At 40.7% G+C, this 20,475-nt stretch overlaps 4 protein-coding genes across 5 annotated transcripts in view; 3 read left to right on the top strand and 1 right to left on the bottom strand.

The window, feature by feature from the left end:
• Window positions 1–3,706: 3,706 nt before the first annotated feature.
• LOC146642029 (tubulin alpha-1A chain-like) lies at window positions 3,707–5,623 on the top strand. Its single transcript, XM_085399631.1, has 4 exons — window positions 3,707–3,907; window positions 4,023–4,245; window positions 4,348–4,496; window positions 4,572–5,623. The coding sequence occupies exons 1-4, from the start codon at window positions 3,905–3,907 to the stop codon at window positions 5,541–5,543; spliced, it is 1,347 nt and encodes a 448-aa protein (XP_085255757.1). The 5' UTR covers window positions 3,707–3,904; the 3' UTR covers window positions 5,544–5,623.
• Window positions 5,624–7,141: 1,518 nt separating this feature from the next.
• On the top strand, window positions 7,142–10,339 carry LOC146642030 (tubulin alpha-1A chain-like). The gene is made up of 4 exons (XM_085397535.1): window positions 7,142–7,286; window positions 8,353–8,575; window positions 8,674–8,822; window positions 8,905–10,339. Exons 1-4 carry the CDS (start codon window positions 7,284–7,286, stop codon window positions 9,883–9,885), a joined length of 1,356 nt encoding a protein of 451 aa, XP_085253661.1. The 5' UTR covers window positions 7,142–7,283; the 3' UTR covers window positions 9,886–10,339.
• A 1,033-nt stretch (window positions 10,340–11,372) lies between these two features.
• On the top strand, window positions 11,373–16,321 carry LOC146642031 (tubulin alpha chain-like). The gene is made up of 4 exons (XM_085397536.1): window positions 11,373–11,480; window positions 13,748–13,970; window positions 14,981–15,129; window positions 15,215–16,321. Exons 1-4 carry the CDS (start codon window positions 11,478–11,480, stop codon window positions 16,187–16,189), a joined length of 1,350 nt encoding a protein of 449 aa, XP_085253662.1. The 5' UTR covers window positions 11,373–11,477; the 3' UTR covers window positions 16,190–16,321.
• Window positions 16,322–16,993: 672 nt separating this feature from the next.
• The window catches only part of ptprnb (protein tyrosine phosphatase receptor type Nb), a 62,003-nt gene continuing 58,521 nt past the window's right edge, over window positions 16,994–20,475 (bottom strand). For both annotated transcript variants that reach the window (XM_085397532.1, XM_085397531.1), the window contains 4 exons: window positions 20,235–20,288; window positions 19,864–19,928; window positions 18,131–18,204; window positions 16,994–17,422 (listed from right to left, as the gene is read on the bottom strand). In XM_085397532.1, coding sequence (XP_085253658.1) covers window positions 17,351–17,422; window positions 18,131–18,204; window positions 19,864–19,928; window positions 20,235–20,288 — 265 coding nt within the window. In that variant the 3' untranslated portion in view covers window positions 16,994–17,350. The remainder of the gene's footprint in view (window positions 17,423–18,130; window positions 18,205–19,863; window positions 19,929–20,234; window positions 20,289–20,475) is intronic.

A 20,475-nucleotide genomic window follows, 5' to 3' on the forward strand; every position in this document is an offset into this window, starting at 1 on the left:
TGTGTGAGACAACAGCTCGATGCAGTACTTGGGTTTGTCCAACTCCCCAAAGACAACACAGGCAAAGAAACAGTTCATTATTCAGACACCGACAGAGCACTGTGTAAAGTCTGACACGGGGAAACGTGCTAACATCAAAATAGCACTGGTTTCCACTATAAAACATGATTACAGTGATGGACTCTGACTTATGATAAAGTGCACCAGGATGATAAGTAATACTGAAAATACTCAGAATTGATTGGATCTACTCTGACCTGCTTTTTTTTGTGCCAAAAAACTTAGTTCAGGGTTAGACCTAAGTTTAACCAGGTGTCTGAGCACTGGCAAACGTTCATGTTCAGTTAATCTGTAAAAGGTCATTAAAATGTTCTTCCTGTTGATTCTTTCTGACAATCTCATATGAGCTCACACTGAAATTAAATCTTTGTCTATGCCATGAGGAAGGACTATGAAGAGAACAAATCAGGGAGTGCTGAGGCTAAACCTTGGCCTCTCCCCATTGGACAGCCAATCACAAATATTTATTTATTTATTTATTTATTTATGTTTGGGGTTTCTTTGCCTGTCCTTTACAGCGCTGTAGCAAACAGAATTATTGTCTAATATTTATTTTCCTAAGTGCTCTTTTGCTATACTGGACCACTTGATTGTCATATTTAGAAGTTTTTTATCAGGATTGTTTATTTATTTATTTGTATTTTATTTTAAGTATTTACAATCAGAACTGAGAGGACCGGGGGACTGGAAAGAAAAGACAGACAGAGCCGGGGGGCAGACTGAGATATTGCACAGGCCCTGCCAAGCAGTCACCAGGAGTGAGCCAGTGCACACCCGAGCACTCAGCCCTGGACGCAGAGAACCACCAATGTACCAGCAGGTGGGGCACCAGCCACTGGCAGGGAGTATGGTGGGGGTAGATAAACCCCCATACCTAGGGGGAGAGAGGAGTGGAATCTAAGACCCGACCTGACACAGACACAAACATTTATTCCCATCCTTACGTACACATACACAAACACTCAGCTCTCGCCCAACACAGACACACACAGACATGAACCATACACACACTCCAGAGTCCAGACTCTGGAGTGGAGATGAGCAGACCACCCCAATCACAAATATTCCCAAGACCACTGCCTTACAGTCCTTTACATCATATCTTTCTGATGTGGCTGCTTATTATTATTATGCATATTATTTCCGATTTATGTGCTCCCTCTACAGAACATTTTAAGCACTTTTAAAGATATCTCGTATCACTGCTACTGGAATGATTCAGTTATATGTTTCTTTTTTAAGCCTCATGAGGTATCACAACTGCGTGTCTTACACAAGTGCTTAGACAGTGCAAAAAGCTGGATTAGCATCTCATGCTAAACCTTCCATCAAATTTTGACTCTGGTTTTACTTTAGATGGTCATTACTGTTTCTTCGAGATTGGATTACTGTAGCTCATTATTCACCTTCCTAAAGCATCATTGGACCATCTGCAGACTGTACAGAACACTGCTTCCAGAATTCTGGCCAAATCAAAGAGATTTTCTAATGTCACAGCACTACTCGTCCAGCTCCAGTGGCTTCCAGAAAACATTTCAAGCTCTTGGTTCTCACTTATAGGTTTCTAAATGGTCAAGCACTGGCATATATTAAAGAAAAAGAACTCTAGGGGGTCCCTAAGGTCCTGAAAACTAAAGGTGACTGAGCCTTCTCAATAGTACCACCAGGACTCTGGAACTCTCTCACCTTTAGTTTGAAGTCTGCAGACTCTGTTGAGCTTTTTAAAAAGCAACTAAAAACTTCTTTTTACAACTGCTTTTAAGTAACTTTTTCAGTGTACTGATGTGTAATGTTTTTTCTTGCTTCTGATCAGCACTTTGGGACCAATATCTTTAAAGGTGCTATTGAAGTGAAGTTTTTACTTTACTTTTTACTTTACTTCCTCTTTTCTTCTCTCTCTTGCAACTCCATCTTCATCACCTTTGTCCATTATATCGACTATCCGTCCTCTGCATATGTCCAGTCCTTGCCTCTCTGACTTTGTCTCCATGCTTAGATCTTGTTGAATTCCTCAGGCAGCAGCATCACAGGTCAGCTGATCACAGCCTGTAAACATAATCTACTCACAGTTTAAATTATTACAAATTATTTCTAAGTGATTCTTTTTCCATCTTAGGTTTATCTCAACAACAGCATAGAGCTATTCTTAAAAATTCACTTTGTTCTACATCACATGTAGTCAAGATGAGCAAAATCATTAGAAAGTTTGTTCCCTTGTATTAATACCATTTTCAGTTAGGTCAGTTAGCTTGGCAAAAAAAAAAAAAAACGCTGGTGGAAATCTCCTAAAGGGCTTACTTTGGACCACTAATTACTTTCAACTTGAATACAGATGTTGAGTCAGTACCTCAGTGTTTACCAGAGTCGTTTTAAAAACAGATGTCTATACTTCTACTTAAGCAAAGAATGTCTGCACTTTTGCCACCCCTATCTGTTTGACAGTGACGGTCCTTCCCTGTACTTTGCAAGTTTCAGTGACTAGTTGACATTTGGGTGCCCTCCAGCGACAAAGAAATATATAATTCATATAATCTGTTGACTCCAATCTGCATTTTACATGTGCATGTGGAAAGCCTTAAAAAAAACTCCTGGTTAGACCTGCACAGTCACCAGATCTCATTCCAATAGAGCACATTTGGGTTATGGTAACAGGGGAGATTCCCATTATGGAATTGTAGCAACACAGTTAACCAGTGTAAAGACCACGGGCCAAATGAGGATGGCTGCAATTCATTGCGCTCTGGGTTGAGGGCCCACTTCAACAGCTGGAAATCCCCACATATGAGACTCAAACCCACAATCCTGGCTTAGGAGGCCAGTGCCTTATCCATTAGGCCACTGGGGTTACATGCTGTGATGCATGTGTGTAACCTGAACTGTGTGGGACACTGTCATGTTAATATGGATAATCTCTGAGGAATGTTTCCAGCACCTTGTTGAATCTATGCAATGAAAATTAAGGTAGTTCTAAAGGCAAAATGGGCTCCCACCTGGTTCTAGTAGTACCTAATAAAGTGGCCAGTGGGTATACACTGTAGGCTTGTCTCCCTGACTGTTTATGTTCCCTTTTCTGTGGTTTTCTAATTTAGTCCCTGGCTCTTTGTGGTCTTATGGTACTTCATAACAAAATGCAAATATGCAAACATTTAAATGTAGTCAGAAAAAAGGGCTTAAATGAAATAGCCAAAGTCAAATCCTAAAACTAATTAGGATACATTTCACATATGTAACTGGATAAAGCTTATAAAAAGCTATTTTATACATTATCACTGAAGCCCATGAGTTGTTAAATTTCTTGTTAAAATTACTTACGTTGCTTACATTAAAGAACAGACTTTATAGTTTCTCTTCTTATCAGTTTCAGTAAATAACATTGATCCTATAAGCTCAACTTGCTGAAGTGCCCACAAATGTAACTTACATCTGGGCAACGTACAAACAGGCTGTGAGGGGGGCTGTTAAAAATATTCTGTTTACAAATATTTGGGGAATGTAGAATTCCTTTGACTCTCTCACATGGAGCTTTGAGCCCCCCTCAGAGCTTTGAGTTTATTAACCACTCTGTGCTTTTTCCTTAGGTGCTTGTGAGTTAAATGAGTTTTGTGTGCCTGATGTATGGGCTCAGGGTTATACATTATCTTTCCACAGGAAAAATGGTCATGGATGTGTGACCGAGCGTGTCGGGACAATGATTTTGCCCTCTGGTAAACTCAGTTAACCCCCATTTGTGAACAACAAGACCCGTTACTATAGAGTTTGGAGATACTATAAGTACCAGAGAGATCTTGAGAGAGAGCAGATTTCGCCTGCAGATCCTCGCAGTCAGCAGCAGGAATTTAGAACCATGGTAAGTTTCTGCAGTGTCTTACAGACTCTGTAATGTCCACTTTTAAAGGTGTGATAGTGTTGCCTATTAGATTCCACAAAGCCTTTTCTAATGTTGATGTGGCCTGGTCTTGCAGCGGGAGTGCCTCTCTGTTCATGTTGGCCAGGCAGGCGTCCAGATGGGAAACGCATGCTGGGAGCTGTACTGCCTGGAGCACGGCATCCAGCCGGATGGTCAGATGCCCAGTGACAAGACCATTGGAGGAGGAGACGACTCCTTCAACACCTTCTTCAGTGAAACCGGGGCTGGAAAACATGTTCCCAGGGCTGTCTTTGTGGACCTGGAACCAACTGTCATTGGTAAAATTTCAATTTTTAAATATAAATTTAAATATATTTATACGTAAAGGATTTGAAAATTTTTCTCATATACTCATATACAGTTATTTTTCGTGAATATAGATGAAGTCCGTACAGGAACCTACCGGCAGCTCTTCCACCCCGAGCAGCTTATCACTGGAAAAGAAGATGCAGCCAACAACTACGCCCGAGGTCACTACACCATCGGCAAAGAGATCATTGACCTGGTTCTTGACAGAATTCGTAAACTGGTGAGTTTATCTACATGTATTAGTTTAGAGTGTAGTTATGTATGGAGAAAATAGTGCTGTTTTGTTCCCCTGCAGGCTGACCAGTGCACAGGGCTGCAGGGTTTCCTCATCTTCCACTCCTTTGGAGGAGGAACTGGCTCCGGTTTCACCTCTCTGCTCATGGAGCGTCTCTCCGTTGACTACGGCAAGAAGTCAAAGTTGGAGTTCGCAGTTTACCCAGCTCCTCAAGTGTCCACAGCTGTGGTGGAGCCCTACAACTCCATCCTGACCACCCACACCACCCTGGAGCACTCTGACTGTGCCTTCATGGTGGACAATGAGGCCATCTATGACATCTGCCGCAGGAACCTGGACATCGAGCGTCCCACCTACACCAACCTCAACAGGCTGATTGGTCAGATCGTCTCCTCCATCACCGCCTCCCTTCGCTTTGATGGAGCCTTGAATGTGGACCTGACAGAGTTCCAGACCAACCTGGTGCCCTACCCTCGCATCCACTTCCCTCTGGCCACCTATGCCCCTGTTATCTCAGCAGAGAAGGCCTATCACGAGCAGCTCTCTGTAGCTGAGATCACCAATGCCTGCTTCGAGCCAGCCAATCAGATGGTGAAGTGTGACCCTCGCCATGGAAAGTACATGGCCTGCTGCCTTCTGTACCGTGGTGACGTGGTTCCTAAAGAAGTGAACGCCGCCATTGCCACCATCAAGACGAAACGCACCATTCAGTTTGTGGACTGGTGTCCTACAGGTTTCAAGGTGGGCATCAACTACCAGCCCCCCACCGTGGTTCCTGGAGGAGACCTGGCCAAGGTGCAGAGAGCAGTGTGCATGCTGAGCAACACCACTGCCATCGCAGAGGCCTGGGCTCGACTCGACCACAAGTTCGATCTGATGTACGCCAAGAGGGCCTTCGTCCACTGGTATGTGGGAGAGGGAATGGAGGAAGGAGAGTTCTCAGAGGCCAGAGAGGACATGGCTGCCCTGGAGAAGGATTATGAGGAGGTGGGAACCGACAGCATCGGCGATGAGGGAGAGGGGGAGGAGTAATACGTTTTAGTTTTGCATAATGATATCATTATTGTATTTCAGCAGTGAGCAATGCCATATTGGTTTTTTATATATATGTGTGTGCAAAAATAAACCAAGAGTGCAAAGCATTTGTCTGTCTGTGCATTTCAGTTTCTCCCACTATATGTGTCTCCTCCAGCAATGTGCATGTTTGCTGTTGAACTATAATGACTTGTCTGTTGTTGTCAGCTGACACCTGAAAGCAAACAAGGCCTGAGAGAACAGTAACTAGGGAAACCAAGTGTGAGCATGTTCTTGGAAACCTTAGGTGGTAGTTTGTGGTTACAGCTCTAGGGTTACCAGCAGATGCACGGGTGAAAGATTTAACAGTTCCCAACAATAGATTACACGGGTAATAGCACACAAGGTTTACACAAAAACATCTTCTAAGGAAAACAGGTTTCTGAAAAGGCATCAGTAGACAGTAAATCTGTACTTTAGAGGATTGGTTCTGAAATTCATTTTGGGTTATAAACTTCCTAAAGCACTTTAGTCAATATAATATGTCCATTTAGAAACTGGGGAAGTTCTTGTTAAACCTAACCTGTTAACTTCCTCCAGTTCACCAACAACCCTCTTAGGTGTAGGGTTACACTGTATAGTTTTATTTAATTCAATCTTATTTATATAGCACCAAATCACAATCGCCTGATGATACTTTAGATTGTTCCTTCAGAACAAGCTGTGGGTGATGGGAGGAAGACATTCTAGTTTCAGAAACTAAAAGATATTACTTTTTAGATCTTACATATTCTGGCCTACTGGTAAATGACTTCTATCTGGGTAAAAGAAACTACCTCTACCACAAACAGGTTACTGGTGACCTGGTGGTTTTTAAGAAATTAATGTTTTGAGGAAAATTCCTTAGGAAAACATAATCCTTTGTTAATCTCCAGCCTCAGGTATTGCATTTATCCGGTTTTCTCAATAGTACCACCATACTCCCTTTTTCTTTCTCCTGTGTACATAGCTGAAAGCTCTGAACTGAGACCTACTGGAAAAGAAACGGTGATCTCAAATGTCAGCTGGCTTTGAGGAAAGCGTGTTGCAATGTTTTCCTTGGGGAATATGCTGCCTTTGCATTGCAAATGAATCTTGACTAAAGTGGTGATGCAACGGTGAGCTGTAACAAAAGCCTATTCATTCACTCTGGGGAGGTATCCGTTATCATTCATTTGCAAGATTAGAAAACCCAGGCTGCCAATGTGTCACTTCAACATGACCAAACTTCTAATTTGAGCAGTATTTCATTAAAGAAGTAATGCTTGACACAGAAACTTTTTTTTAAATTAAAGAGTTATGAGTTAGAGCCATCCACAGATAAATGTTTCCATCATATTTAAATTTTTCATTCAGATCTGAACCACAAGGTACTGACTGCACAGACAGAACAGCAGATTTACCTTAAATCTAACATGAAAAATTAGGTGAGGTGACACAGTTATGGGCCAAATATTTCACTGTTGGTTACTTGTGTGTATAACAACAGCTTTAGTACCTTCTGTTTGTACAGTGGGTTTTCTTTTTTGTGTTCTGCACCCTCATTTGTTATTGAAGGAGCTGGTGTTTGCTTCTTCAGCTCCTCCAGTTACCACAACATTGCAGGCTGTTGCTTGGTGATGCTTGGCTATAAAGCAGCTTACTGCACTCGCATTTCACACACAATATCCCCAGCCACTCCTCTCAAGTGAACAAGGGACTCCTCAAAGCTCCAAAAATATGGTGAGAAGCCTTTCATTTTCTGTTTAAGTTCCTCTGTTGAACAGCTTCGGATGATTTCTGAGAGAAAAAAACCTCTCACAGGGACATTGAGTGTATAAAATGGAGTGTGATTTTTTATTTATTTATTTATTAGTTTATCTCTTTCTTGGAGTATTTATTCTTTCCAAATGCCTCCTGTATTTTTCTGCATCTTACTAAGTTTGGACCCCCTTTCAGTTTACTTCCTGTTTTATTTTGAAGGTTATATTCTGGTGTGGTTTTCTTTGTTTCCCATTCCTTTCTTTGTTCTTTTCTGATCTTTCTTAAATGTCTGATTAAATTCACCTCTTCCTTTTAGCCAATAAAAATAAGTTTTAAAAAAAAAAACTATTCTGAAACCAAAACTGATTCAAATGATATTTTTTTATTAACCAAGTAACTAAAATTAAATCCAAATGTATAGGAAATGTCTTTAGTTTTCTTCTTTAGTTTCAAATTTGGTCAAATGTGTCAACATATCAAGCACTGAAACTGGCATGTCTACATGACAGTATTCATGATGGTATGAGAGTGGTTTATTTTAATACGCTTTCTAAACTTCTTAAACCCCCACTACAATAAATGCCCCAGTTAATTTGTGAAAAAACTAAAACACTGAAACAAAAAATTTAAAAACAATAAAGACTAAACTGAAATGAGCAGGCCATTCTAAAGACTAACTGCAAATAAAGTGAATTGAAAACAAAAAAAGATGAAAACATAAATAAATAACAGTAAGTAGTGATAAATTTGTACATCTATAATAACTCTGATATATAGTCTGTGCATATGCCTTTGTCAGTTCATTTGAGATGTTTTTCCTGCCATTGTAGTACAGACCTTTGTGTTCTTTAAGTTACCAATAAAAAGTCCCCTTTTGATGCTACAAAATACAACAGAATTTCTGTCTGCCATTGGGGTTGTTTTCTGTTGAATAATCTCCTCTGATTAGTGTATTAAAGCTGGAAAGAAAATCTGTGACAAAGACATTAAAATGTAGCTTTTACTTCAGATCTTTGTTTGACATTTGAACCACTTGTTCTTGCAGCGTGAGTGTATCTCTGTCCATGTTGGCCAAGCCGGTGCCCAGATAGGCAATGCATGCTGGGAGCTGTACTGCCTGGAGCACGGCATCCAGCCGGATGGTCAGATGCCCAGTGACAAGACCATTGGAGGAGGAGATGACTCCTTCAACACCTTCTTCAGTGAAACGGGAGCTGGAAAACATGTTCCCAGGGCTGTCTTTGTGGACCTGGAACCAACTGTCATTGGTAAGAATGCAGGAATAACTAGAGAGTGATAAATTAAGTGTCAAACCAAACCACCATTCCTAATCTTTGAGTATACTCTCAATGTCTTCCAAATACAGACGAAGTCCGTACAGGAACCTACCGCCAGCTCTTCCACCCCGAGCAGCTCATCACTGGAAAGGAAGATGCAGCCAACAACTACGCCCGAGGTCACTACACCATCGGGAAAGAGATCATTGACCTGGTTCTTGACAGAATTCGTAAACTGGTGAGTTTATCACTTGTAATGTCATGAGTTAAAATTTCCAGTGTAACTAGTAACAATAAAAAGATTTATTTTCTACCACCAGGCTGACCAGTGCACAGGGCTGCAGGGTTTCCTCATCTTCCACTCCTTTGGAGGAGGAACTGGCTCGGGTTTCACCTCTCTGCTCATGGAGCGTCTCTCTGTTGACTACGGCAAGAAGTCAAAGCTAGAATTCGCCATCTATCCAGCTCCTCAAGTGTCCACAGCTGTGGTGGAGCCCTACAACTCCATCCTGACCACCCACACCACCCTGGAGCACTCTGACTGTGCCTTCATGGTGGACAATGAGGCCATCTATGACATCTGCCGCAGGAACCTGGACATCGAGCGTCCCACCTACACCAACCTCAACAGGCTGATTGGTCAGATCGTCTCCTCCATCACCGCCTCCCTTCGCTTCGATGGAGCCTTGAACGTGGACCTGACAGAGTTCCAGACCAACCTGGTGCCCTACCCTCGCATCCACTTCCCTCTAGCCACCTATGCCCCTGTTATCTCAGCAGAGAAGGCCTATCACGAGCAGCTCTCTGTAGCTGAGATCACCAATGCCTGCTTCGAGCCGGCCAATCAGATGGTGAAGTGTGACCCTCGCCATGGGAAGTACATGGCCTGCTGCCTTCTGTACCGTGGTGATGTGGTACCCAAAGATGTGAATGCCGCCATTGCCACCATCAAGACGAAACGCACCATTCAGTTTGTGGACTGGTGTCCTACAGGTTTCAAGGTGGGCATCAACTACCAGCCCCCCACCGTGGTTCCTGGAGGAGACCTGGCCAAAGTGCAGAGAGCCGTGTGCATGCTGAGCAACACCACTGCCATCGCAGAGGCCTGGGCTCGACTCGACCACAAGTTCGATCTGATGTACGCCAAGAGGGCCTTCGTCCACTGGTATGTGGGAGAGGGAATGGAGGAGGGAGAGTTCTCAGAGGCCAGAGAGGACATGGCTGCCCTGGAGAAGGATTATGAGGAGGTGGGAACTGACAGCATCGGCGATGAAGGAGAGGAAGAGGGGGAGGAGTTTTAAAGCTAAATTAATCAATGAGATCAAGTCTAAGTTTCTTTCAAACAAACTGAGCTGCACATTCCTGTAGGTTTTAGACAATAATCTGACAAAAGCTTTGTTTGTAGCACAGTAAAGCCTTTTGTTGCTCCTTCAGTTCTGTGAAATTAAAACTACTACCTATAAGCCTTTCAAAGTTGGCAAGCACCTCGACATTTGCATTGTTGTATAATATTCTTAGACCCTAGTTTCCACTCTACAATCCTCTGTTTGCAGTGACAAGATATCATGTTTACCGTGTGTCTTTTTCTTGAGACATTAAACTGACAAGTCTTTGTCTAATCATGCTGCACAACTCAAGCTTTATTTGCCCTTCCTGAATAGCCTGAATATCTAAATCTTACGCATCAAAAAAACAACGACCCAGGATTAGACCTGCTTTCCCTGTAGTGTTTGCTCTTCATCCATAAAGAATAAATGTGAGGTAATCACTTGTTGCAGTTTATTTATTCATATGTTTTGGAACAAATATGTCATTATGTTGTCTTAAGGAGGTTTTCTTTGTCATTATTTGAAAGGGAAGCTGAACGAAAGAATGCATGTTTGCGAGCTTTTTACATTTTATATGACATATCTCAGAAATAAGTTTAAAAACCCTTAAATGACTGCAATTAAAAATAGTATAAAAATATTTTTTTTTTAATCGCTAAAATTAACAACGGGATGTGAAGAAACAACCACTTAGAATTCACGTCCTAGTTGTGTTCATTTTGGTGAGGAGATATTAAGTGAGTGTTTCAGTGTAACCTTTGTTTTACAAGGTAATTCATGAACAACACGTCCTGAGTTGAAATGGCAGCCTGGCAAAAGACAAAGGTTATTGGGAAAAAGGGGGTAAGAATCAAAGGAAAAAAGTAAACACTTTTTAAAAGCATTTTTTTAAAGTTAAAAGTGTCTAGGTATAAGACACACTTGTATGAATGTGTTTGTGGGTGAAGCTTATAGCAGAAAAGCACTTTGAGTGCTCAAAGTAGATACCAGAGAATGTCTCATAACACCCACTTTACCTGGTGGTAAAAGTTTTAATCAAATTCTTTAGAGGGTAATTACAACAAAAGTTAAAAAGTCACAGTTATATGTCATCACTACAATAACGTCAGTTCAACTTTCTTTGTTTTCCCTAAAGAAAAAAAATCAAGAGTTAATGCACCTTAATTTCAGTTTTTCAAATTATTTAAAGTATTTTTCATCTGGCTCTCTGAGCCCAACTAATATTTAAAACTTTATTTCAAAGCCTGATGGACAATTATTGTAGGCAACGGTGGCTTTTAATTCACCTTTTATCCAGACTATCTTTTTTGTTTCTGTCTTAACACGAAATGTGAAGACACGTTTAGAGCTGAAAAGACGACATACTGAAAGACGAGATACAAAATCGGACCGTATATGAATGCAGCACTACCCAACGTTCGTTCCCGCCAACAGGAAATTCAAACCTTCGGTTTGGCTACGCCCCCTCAAAAAGTATAAATAAGACCGGCTGCTCTTCCGCTCTTCAGTCCTGCCTTCACCAACCGATTCTTCAACGTCGGGTCGAAGGAGAAAACAGCACAAAAATGGTAAGCTTAGTAAACGTTTGTCGGTTTTTTTTTAAAATAACGTTGCTTGCTTTCTTTTTAAGTCACATAATGACGGGTGTTACAATAAACGCAAGGTTTTTGTTAAAAAAAATAAATGATTAAAAAAAACTGCCAAGCGCTATGGACTAATTTATTTAAATCTTAAAATATAGCTCTAAGTAAAAGTATTTTGAATATATTTTTTTAAAAAATTCTGTTTTGTGTACGCATGTGCGCACTTAACATTATGTGACGTGGAAGCAGGCCAAACTGCTGGCGCAGTTAAAACTAAAGAGACAAAAAAAAGAGTGCAGATCAAACCCCACGAGTTCGTAATAAAAAAGACGTTTTAAAGAAATAGAAATGGCCTGTAACGGTCGTGTGCACACGTGTCATGTCTTTCTGTAAGCGGTCGTGCTGAAACTGAAACTTCTGGGGTTTTTTTTTTTTTTTTAACTGGCGCCATTAGATAACGCCCTGTCCGTGAACGTTACACAGAGGTGGGGATCAGAGTGGGGGCAGGGAGCAGAGCTGCTTCCGCTCTGAATGGATTTTTTTTTTTTTTTTCAAAACTCCTCTGCCCGCAGGGTGATTTTTAGTGATCTGCTGTTTTTGGGAGGGGTCACCCTGCCATGTTGGAGCTCATCAGGCATGCGGAAAGCCCTACCTAAGGGTAAAACTGCTGCTCGGATGTTCCGGTGTTGTGCCAAAAAGTGATTGTCTGCCAAAAACTGATTTCCAGTGTTTCTGTGTATTTTTTATGTGTAATATCTTTACGTATGTTCGTAAATAGACTTCGGTGAACAGGGGATACAAAGGGGTTGCATAAAGAATTAAAAAATTATCTGTTTTTTTTAAGTATCTTTACAACTTGTACTTACATTATAGCCAATCCGGTCCTTTATCCCCATTTAAAATATTTTTACAGAACTATTGTAATATTTGCTGCCATTTCTGCTGTCCTGTTGGGCAACTTACTCTTACAAAATACATTTTTAATTAATGAGATTTTTTTTTTTTTTTTTTTTACTGCATAAATAAAGGTTATATAAAAGTCGCTGCCAAAAACTGATTGCGGCTTGTATCTTGTTACACGAATGTTGTTTGTGGCTCAAGATGACTTTATGTCAAGGGATGCATTTGACATATGTTTAACATATTATAGCCCAACAAGTTACTTATAGCACTTTAAATATGAGCAATTGCGTTTTGGCAAATACCGGAAATCAGTTTTTGGCAGACAATCACTTTTTGGCACAACACCGGCATGTCCTGACACTGCACTGAAGTTAATCTTTTTTCCTTTCACACTCTACAATTGAATGTGTCTTGTTTCCAAAAATCTTACAAATGAAATTACTAAGTCTTCTGAATTAAACATTTTTAAATAAATGTTAATGTTTTATGTCATTAAACATTCAGACACTTATCTCTAACCACCTACACCACTTTGTTTTTCATTTCAGAATTATTATTTTTTGATCGTACTTTAACCCACGAGTTTACTCACTATATAGAGGGTAATATTCTCAACGCCTTTGTTACTTGCTTTAATAAAGAACCTAAACCTTCAATAAGACTAATGGGAGGTTAGTTTTTTAAATCGGGTCTAGATACTTACAGAAACTTTAAAGTTCAGTCAAATTGATTAGTACAATTAGTTACACCTTTGTTAGTATCACATTCAACTCTCTTTTTGCTTCTGAGGGTTCTTGATTAAAAAGACTTTGAGAAACAACCACACGAAGGATGGAAATGGACATAACCAGGAAACCACTTTAATCTGGATTCCAACAGCTCATTTCCAAATATAGGAAAATAAAACTGTCGGTTCACCTTTTTAGACTTTCTGTTGGATTAAAATCTTTCAGTGTTTGGAAATGGTGCAAATATTTACAAAGCCCTGTTGTTCACGAGAACATGCAAGTTTATTACTACCTTAAAAAGCTTTGACCTTCCTCAAAAGTAAAATAATCTGGACTGTAATTAGAGTAATAGTATACTTTTCCTGTTTATGATCTGCTGTGTATTTGCTAACCAAGATCAAAATATTAAAACTGATATGGTGCCCTATTAACCAGGGTTTTTCATGCACTCACCCAAATGCAAATAACCAGTTTTGGCAACAAGGTTACTTATTCAAACATACATGACAGTCATAAATATTTGATCATTTATAGACTGCCTTAAAATGCAGTTCTGTGATAAACATTGTAAATGCAAAGCAAGAGCTAGGCTAACTCATCTTTTCCTCTGCTCTTCCACAGCGTGAGTGTATTTCAATGCACGTCGGCCAGGCCGGAGCCCAAATGGGCAATGCATGCTGGGAGCTGTACTGCCTGGAGCATGGCATCCAGCCGGACGGTCAAATGCCCAGTGACAAAACTATCGGAGGAGGCGACGACTCCTTCAACACCTTCTTCAGTGAGACTGGCGCTGGCAAACATGTTCCCAGAGCAATCTTTGTGGACTTGGAGCCGACAGTCATTGGTAAATATTTCTAAATGTGCAGCTTGGTCCCTTATTTTAAAACCAGTTGTGTATGAGAAAGTTTAAATTAATGTTGAAGTTCCCCACAAATGACTACAGATGAGCAAAAAGTCAGTAAGGTACACATCATTCTCCAGTATATTTGCAACTTCACCAGATAACAAGAGATCGATCCCCTTTCTGTGCCATTTTCTTCAATCTGCTTTGATCCTTTCCCTGCTGATACCAACACTGCTGGCTCTGAGCTCTGGATTACATTAGCCACTTTACTTTTGTTGCCGTCATTAGGAACATTTTTGTCATGTTCTCTGACTTCGTATCACTCAATCAGTGGAACAGCCTCTTGATGTTTATCGAAGTTTCCCCTAACTGTCAAATTCATATTTGGTCAGACAGGTTTTACTACAAAAATCTGGCTTTCTTCTGACTAATGCTACCAATCTTCCATTTGCTATTTATTCGTGATGTCATTTCCATTTTGTTAAACTCCTGCACAGTTGGTGTGGAGCACTCATAATTTTGTTGTACATGTACCATGACAATAAAGGGCTATTATAATAGAATAGAACAGAATAGCTAGTTGGCTGCTCACTGTTGGTGCTAGCAGCACAAGTGAGGCACTTGAAAGCAAAACTAAGACCCACATGCTTTGGTTTTAGCCTTCACATAGGAATTGGTCCAAAGGCTCTTGGAGGCAGTTGCAAAAGTCAGAGTTTTTCATTTTTAAGTTGGGTTGCCATCCATTATGACTTGGGCAATAAAAGTGAGTGTTGACTCACAATTTTTTCAAATTAAATAAATGTGGTCGTTACTTTAAGTTTTTTGTAGGAAGCCACTTCATAACCCCTCAGTAAATGGTCTAGAATAGGCTTAAATATAGCTTCATTCTGAATAAATGATTTTACTCATAGCATAAATTTTTGCAGCTTTGGACACAAATATAAGAAAGGCGCCCAGGGTTTCATGATGAAGTGGAGCCACCACTAAAGGTCTATTTGTTTGTTCCTCAGATGAAGTCCGTACAGGAACCTACCGCCAGCTTTTCCACCCCGAGCAGCTCATCACTGGAAAGGAAGACGCAGCCAACAACTACGCCCGAGGTCACTACACAGTGGGTAAAGAGATCATTGACCTGGTTCTTGACAGGACTCGCAAACTGGTGAGCACAAATCTTTGGAACAAGTTAAAGCTGGTGCTTTTAATAAGACTTGAGGGTTAACGTTTCAGACACTTTTATTTTCCAGGCTGACCAGTGCACAGGGCTGCAGGGTTTCCTCATCTTCCACTCCTTTGGAGGAGGAACCGGCTCCGGTTTCACCTCTCTGCTCATGGAGCGTCTCTCTGTTGACTACGGCAAGAAGTCAAAGTTGGAGTTTGCAGTTTACCCAGCTCCACAAGTGTCCACAGCCGTGGTGGAGCCCTACAACTCCATCCTGACCACCCACACCACCCTGGAGCACTCTGACTGTGCCTTCATGGTGGACAATGAGGCCATCTATGACATCTGCCGCAGGAACCTGGACATCGAGCGTCCCACCTACACCAACCTCAACAGGCTGATTGGTCAGATCGTCTCCTCCATCACCGCCTCCCTTCGCTTCGATGGAGCCTTGAACGTGGACCTGACAGAGTTCCAGACCAACTTGGTGCCCTACCCTCGCATCCACTTCCCTCTGGCCACCTATGCCCCTGTTATCTCAGCAGAGAAGGCCTATCACGAGCAGCTCTCTGTGGCTGATATCACCAATGCCTGCTTCGAGCCGGCCAATCAGATGGTGAAGTGTGACCCTCGCCATGGAAAGTACATGGCCTGCTGCCTCCTGTACCGTGGTGATGTAGTACCCAAAGATGTCAATTCAGCCATTGCCACCATCAAGACAAAACGCACCATTCAGTTTGTGGACTGGTGTCCTACAGGCTTCAAGGTGGGCATCAACTACCAGCCCCCCACCGTGGTTCCTGGAGGAGACCTGGCCAAGGTGCAGAGAGCAGTGTGCATGCTGAGCAACACCACCGCCATCGCAGAGGCCTGGGCTCGACTCGACCACAAGTTCGATCTGATGTACGCCAAGAGGGCCTTCGTCCACTGGTATGTGGGAGAGGGAATGGAGGAGGGAGAGTTCTCAGAGGCCAGAGAGGACATGGCTGCCCTGGAGAAGGATTATGAGGAGGTGGGAACCGACAGTGTTGGAGAGGAGGACGAAGGCGAGGAGTACTAGGCTTCTGGAAGGTCCATTTGCTGATTGCTGTAGTTCAGTGTTTACAAAGCAATATTGGACTTGTATCTTTCTGCAGTTCTGCACATTCCAGCCAGCAATGCATTTATTCCAAATAAAACCACAATAAAGTTATACTTTGTCTGTGTTTACTTTGGGTCGGAATGAATGCAATCTCTCAAGTTGTAATGTGTACATTCTATGAAACATGAAGTTCAGAGAATTAGAGTTTAAGTTTTGTGTGAATTATTTTAGTTATTTATTTTGTTTTGTTAAATGTAATCAAAGTAAATGCTTGGAAATGAGTGACTCAAACCTGGTTAGCTGGAAGAAAACTTGCAGAAAAATTAATTTAAACATTTGTAGCTCCAGCTAATCAAATTGAAGAGTCTATAAAAAGCTATTAAAACATGTGAAGAGATCTAAATTTAAAGGATTAAAATGGTGCAAGTATAGCTAAGTGGTATGCATGGATGTAGTTCTACAAAACCGCAATAAAGAACTGGCTGTCGCAAAGCCTCAGACAAAGTCAGAACTCGCATGAAGTATTTGCAGCACTTACACACGAAAAGATTTATTTAAGGTCTTACAGATACAAAATAGCTTTTATTTTTTTCTCTTAGAATAGTTTCTTTTTTTTAAGATTTTCTTTTATCTTGCGTGAGGCAACAAACAATATTCAGAGACACAAAACAATCCAAATTGCACAAAGGATGTTAGTCGTGTGAGGAGAGGAAATTAAATGTCAGTCTTCACACTGCATTACAACACTTTTAGAGCATTCAGATGCTTTCAAATACATGTAGACGTAAATATGCATTTTAAATTTAGCTTATTCCTTGAGGCAAAAGTCAATTCATTTCAACAGCTACAACACTTTCAGATTGGATTTCAACAGGTAACAATCAGATTTAAAACTGAAAACCACTTTCAATAGCCACATGATCCAGGTTTAATTTTCATTACTTCTTTCTCCTGAAGGTCCCTGGACACACCTGTGTCAACTATCGAAACAGATTAACTCCTTGCTAAAATCTTCAGTCTCTGTGACTCCTATTAATGCTGTCGTTTGTCAGTAGACAGAAAGAGAAAGGTAGGTTACAAGTCAAGCGCGTGGGTCAAGTCGTTGGGGTCCGTTCATCAGAGCCCTGCTCGATACTGGTTTCACTGGGGCAGAGCTTTGAGAATGGCATTCACCTCCTCAGCAACTGCAGTCAGTGCAAACTCAAACTGGTCCTGGAAAAGAGAAAAGGCCAATTTTCCATTGGTACTCCCCGAAGTTAAAGGAACTTAGCGTAAAGTAGAAAATACTGGAAGCTAAGAAATGCTCAAGTCTGTCTGCAAAAGTATTGTACTCTTATATGCATTTAATGTAAGACTGAAAGACATATCACTGAACACAAAGACTAGTAGCAAAACATCCCATCAAAAGTTTTTGCAACAATAACTGCCCACATTTGAATGAAGTGTGTGGTTAAAACTAGTCCACCAATCAGAGAAAGAACAAAGACATATTTGGACCTAATTGTTCAATTAGAATCATCAAAATGATTTGATGTGACTAACTGATATTACCTTGCCTGATATTACCTTTTATAGAGCTATGATTTTGCTCTATAAAAACCAAGTTAAAATATTAAAACTCCTTCCAACACTAGTTTCAATTAATGTTGGAAACCAGAATAAAACTGAAACCAATTAAAACTAGAAACCTAAATCTAGTTTAAAGTCATGAAGCAGTCTAAAACCAGCTAAAAACTAAACAAAGTCAAAGCTATGCCATAAACCAGTCTAAAACCAGTTAAAATAATGTAGTCACCAAATTCAGATAAAGCTTCTTTTTTTAAACTAGTTTAAGACAGATTTTTTCTTTATTTCTTATTATTCTTCAGAAAAACAAAAAAATGAACCGCAAGTAAATGAAAAGAGAGAAGAGAAACTCACCTTGGTGCGGACCATCCCAGGCCTCTGATCTCGGACATGCTCCAGTGTAGCAGCGATGTCTATCTCTTTCACGCCTGCAAAAAGAGATAGACTGGTTAAACTTTTATTACAAGATTGTTTTTTGTAAGGACTGAGGAAAAGGGCAGACAGGCTTTACATACTCTAGAATTATATTACTACAGATGCTGTTGACAGTGATCTGATGGCTTTAAACTACAATGTCCTGAAGATGGAATACAAAAAGAAAATCTTAGATACTACAACCCAGCAGTTCTAGATCCCCAAGAATTCTAGATAATAATACCACAAGTGTTCATCTGTGAAGGCTCTCAGTCTTCCAGGTCATCGTAGTCTAAGGAGCTTGGAAAGAAAAGTGTCTGGACTTCTTTAAGTTTTCTTGAACTTAAAGAAAACTTAATAAAGCCTCTCATCCGAGAAACTTCTTTAGTTCTAAGCGCAATTGGTGGACAGTCCCGGATTTTAAGCCCCCCTACTGATCCTCTACCTAATCACATGAGCCAAGGTGTGAAAATGGGTGTGGGTTCCAATCAGCCAAGGTTTCGGGTGAACCCATAGTAAAACCTAGCCCAACCCTATCGTGATTTATTGAGGTCAAATGGCCCAGGATGTGAGTGGGCGTTAAGGCGTCTGGGAAGGGATCTCATAACTGAATTTTAGATAGCAGACAGTTGGTGTCGTAAAGCCCCACTCTCTGTTCAAAGATGGTCATTCACAGTGGACATAGATGGCTTATATATAAGTGTTCCAGATACGGGAGCCCAAGAGTTCTTAGACTATAAATGTGGACAACCCAGTAAAAGACAGAGTTCTCCAATTAGAGATTATGAACTGTATTAAAAATGATCAAGGGGAGTTTAAGTTTTGCGCTAATTTGGTTTGCATTCGTTTGTCTACACTCGTGGAACGGCTTAATTTCCTTTTCTTTCAAAAAGGATGGTCAGTGTATACTCTGCTCAAGGAGATAACAAAGGAATCATCTTTCTTTGGGTCACTTACCTCAGTTAGGCCCCAGTTGCACAGGCCTAGAGATCAATTTATGACTCCCTGAAAAACACTGGTTGGTAGGGGAAAATGTATATTCCCTTTCTAGCTGGAGAGTGGTTGTTGGAGGCAGTTGCCAGGTGAAATCACTCTGCAACACAACCCTCTTTGAGACTGATTTAATTATAAGCAGACTGCTGGGGGGCAAAGTGAAAGTTTTGCCTTTTCACACGTTTTAACTCCAGTGATAAGGCACGACTACTTTAAAGGCAAACAAACATGTTTCCAGTTTGTGTCTCACTTATTCTTTTGTAAGAAAGACTTTAACAAACTACAGGGGACTGCTACAGTCTACTAGTGATCCCTGCAAAGCAAATGCAAGGAGTGTTTTATTCCAGCAACCAGTGTCTAGCACTTCATGACTGTAGCTTTAGAAAATCTATGGGAAAATTTTGTAACATCAACGAAAAAGATTTACTGCTTACAGACAATGACTATGCAGAGAGCCATAGGAAATTTTTTTAGACTAGATCACCAAACCTTTGCAGCAGTTTTATCACATTTGATTGGTAATTCTGCAAATGCAGTTTTTATGTTGTAGTGGTCATTGACATAAACAGCTCTCTCTCCATTTGTATAGATCAGGGCTTTAAAATAACTGCCTGGACGTGTTACACACTACATTCTCATGGAACAAAAACCCACGTGCAGTCATAAATATAAGTGTTTACCTTTAGCCATGCGATTCAGAACCATATCAATCAGTATGTAAGTCCCGGTCCGTCCTGTACCATCACTGTAAGCAAAGAAGAACAAAGGTAAATATTAGACACCACAAAATAAATATGAGAATTTCTTCAATTTACTCAGATAACATCAAACAAAACATCAAACTAGCACCATTCTAGCTTACTGACTACTGTCTACTTAATTAAAGACTAACTACAGATGATAATAAACTCTTTAAAAAGTACTAAAACTAATTGTTTATACTACAGAAGTTCCATGAAAGTTGGTCAAGTGTATACATATGTCACACCGTTTGTGGTATTCAGGGGCAGATTTTAGCAAATATTTACATATCTTGGCATTTGTGTAGTACCTGCAGTGCACGATGATGGGGCAGGATCGTCCTCTGTAGCACTTATTCACCTTCCTGAGGAGAGAGATCATATAGGGAAGTGGGGAAGGAAAGGTTAATAGGATGTAGCAAATGGCCTTTGGTACATGGGGTGCAGGTGGTTATGATTGTGTGGCACACCCAAAATGCATGGCCACTTTTGTGTTAATCATTTAATTTAATTTATTTAATTTGTTTATCAGTTATTTTCTGTGGCTATTAA

This window comes from Rhamphochromis longiceps, linkage group LG23 (genome assembly GCF_057381845.1).
Source record: "Rhamphochromis longiceps isolate RC_006_pf linkage group LG23, R_longiceps_female_GT1.1, whole genome shotgun sequence".
Lineage (NCBI taxonomy): Eukaryota > Metazoa > Chordata > Actinopteri > Cichliformes > Cichlidae > Rhamphochromis > Rhamphochromis longiceps.

Excerpts from the sequence above, each read along its gene's own strand:
- LOC146642031 (XM_085397536.1), top strand. Across the intron at positions 13,971-14,980 it reads CTTGGAGCCGACAGTCATTG|ATGAAGTCCGTACAGGAACC; the intron begins GTAAATATTTCT and ends TTTGTTCCTCAG. Across the intron at positions 15,130-15,214 it reads TTGACAGGACTCGCAAACTG|GCTGACCAGTGCACAGGGCT; the intron begins GTGAGCACAAAT and ends TTTATTTTCCAG.
- LOC146642030 (XM_085397535.1), top strand. Across the intron at positions 8,576-8,673 it reads CCTGGAACCAACTGTCATTG|ACGAAGTCCGTACAGGAACC; the intron begins GTAAGAATGCAG and ends TTCCAAATACAG. Across the intron at positions 8,823-8,904 it reads TTGACAGAATTCGTAAACTG|GCTGACCAGTGCACAGGGCT; the intron begins GTGAGTTTATCA and ends TTCTACCACCAG.
- LOC146642029 (XM_085399631.1), top strand. Across the intron at positions 4,246-4,347 it reads CCTGGAACCAACTGTCATTG|ATGAAGTCCGTACAGGAACC; the intron begins GTAAAATTTCAA and ends TCGTGAATATAG. Across the intron at positions 4,497-4,571 it reads TTGACAGAATTCGTAAACTG|GCTGACCAGTGCACAGGGCT; the intron begins GTGAGTTTATCT and ends GTTCCCCTGCAG.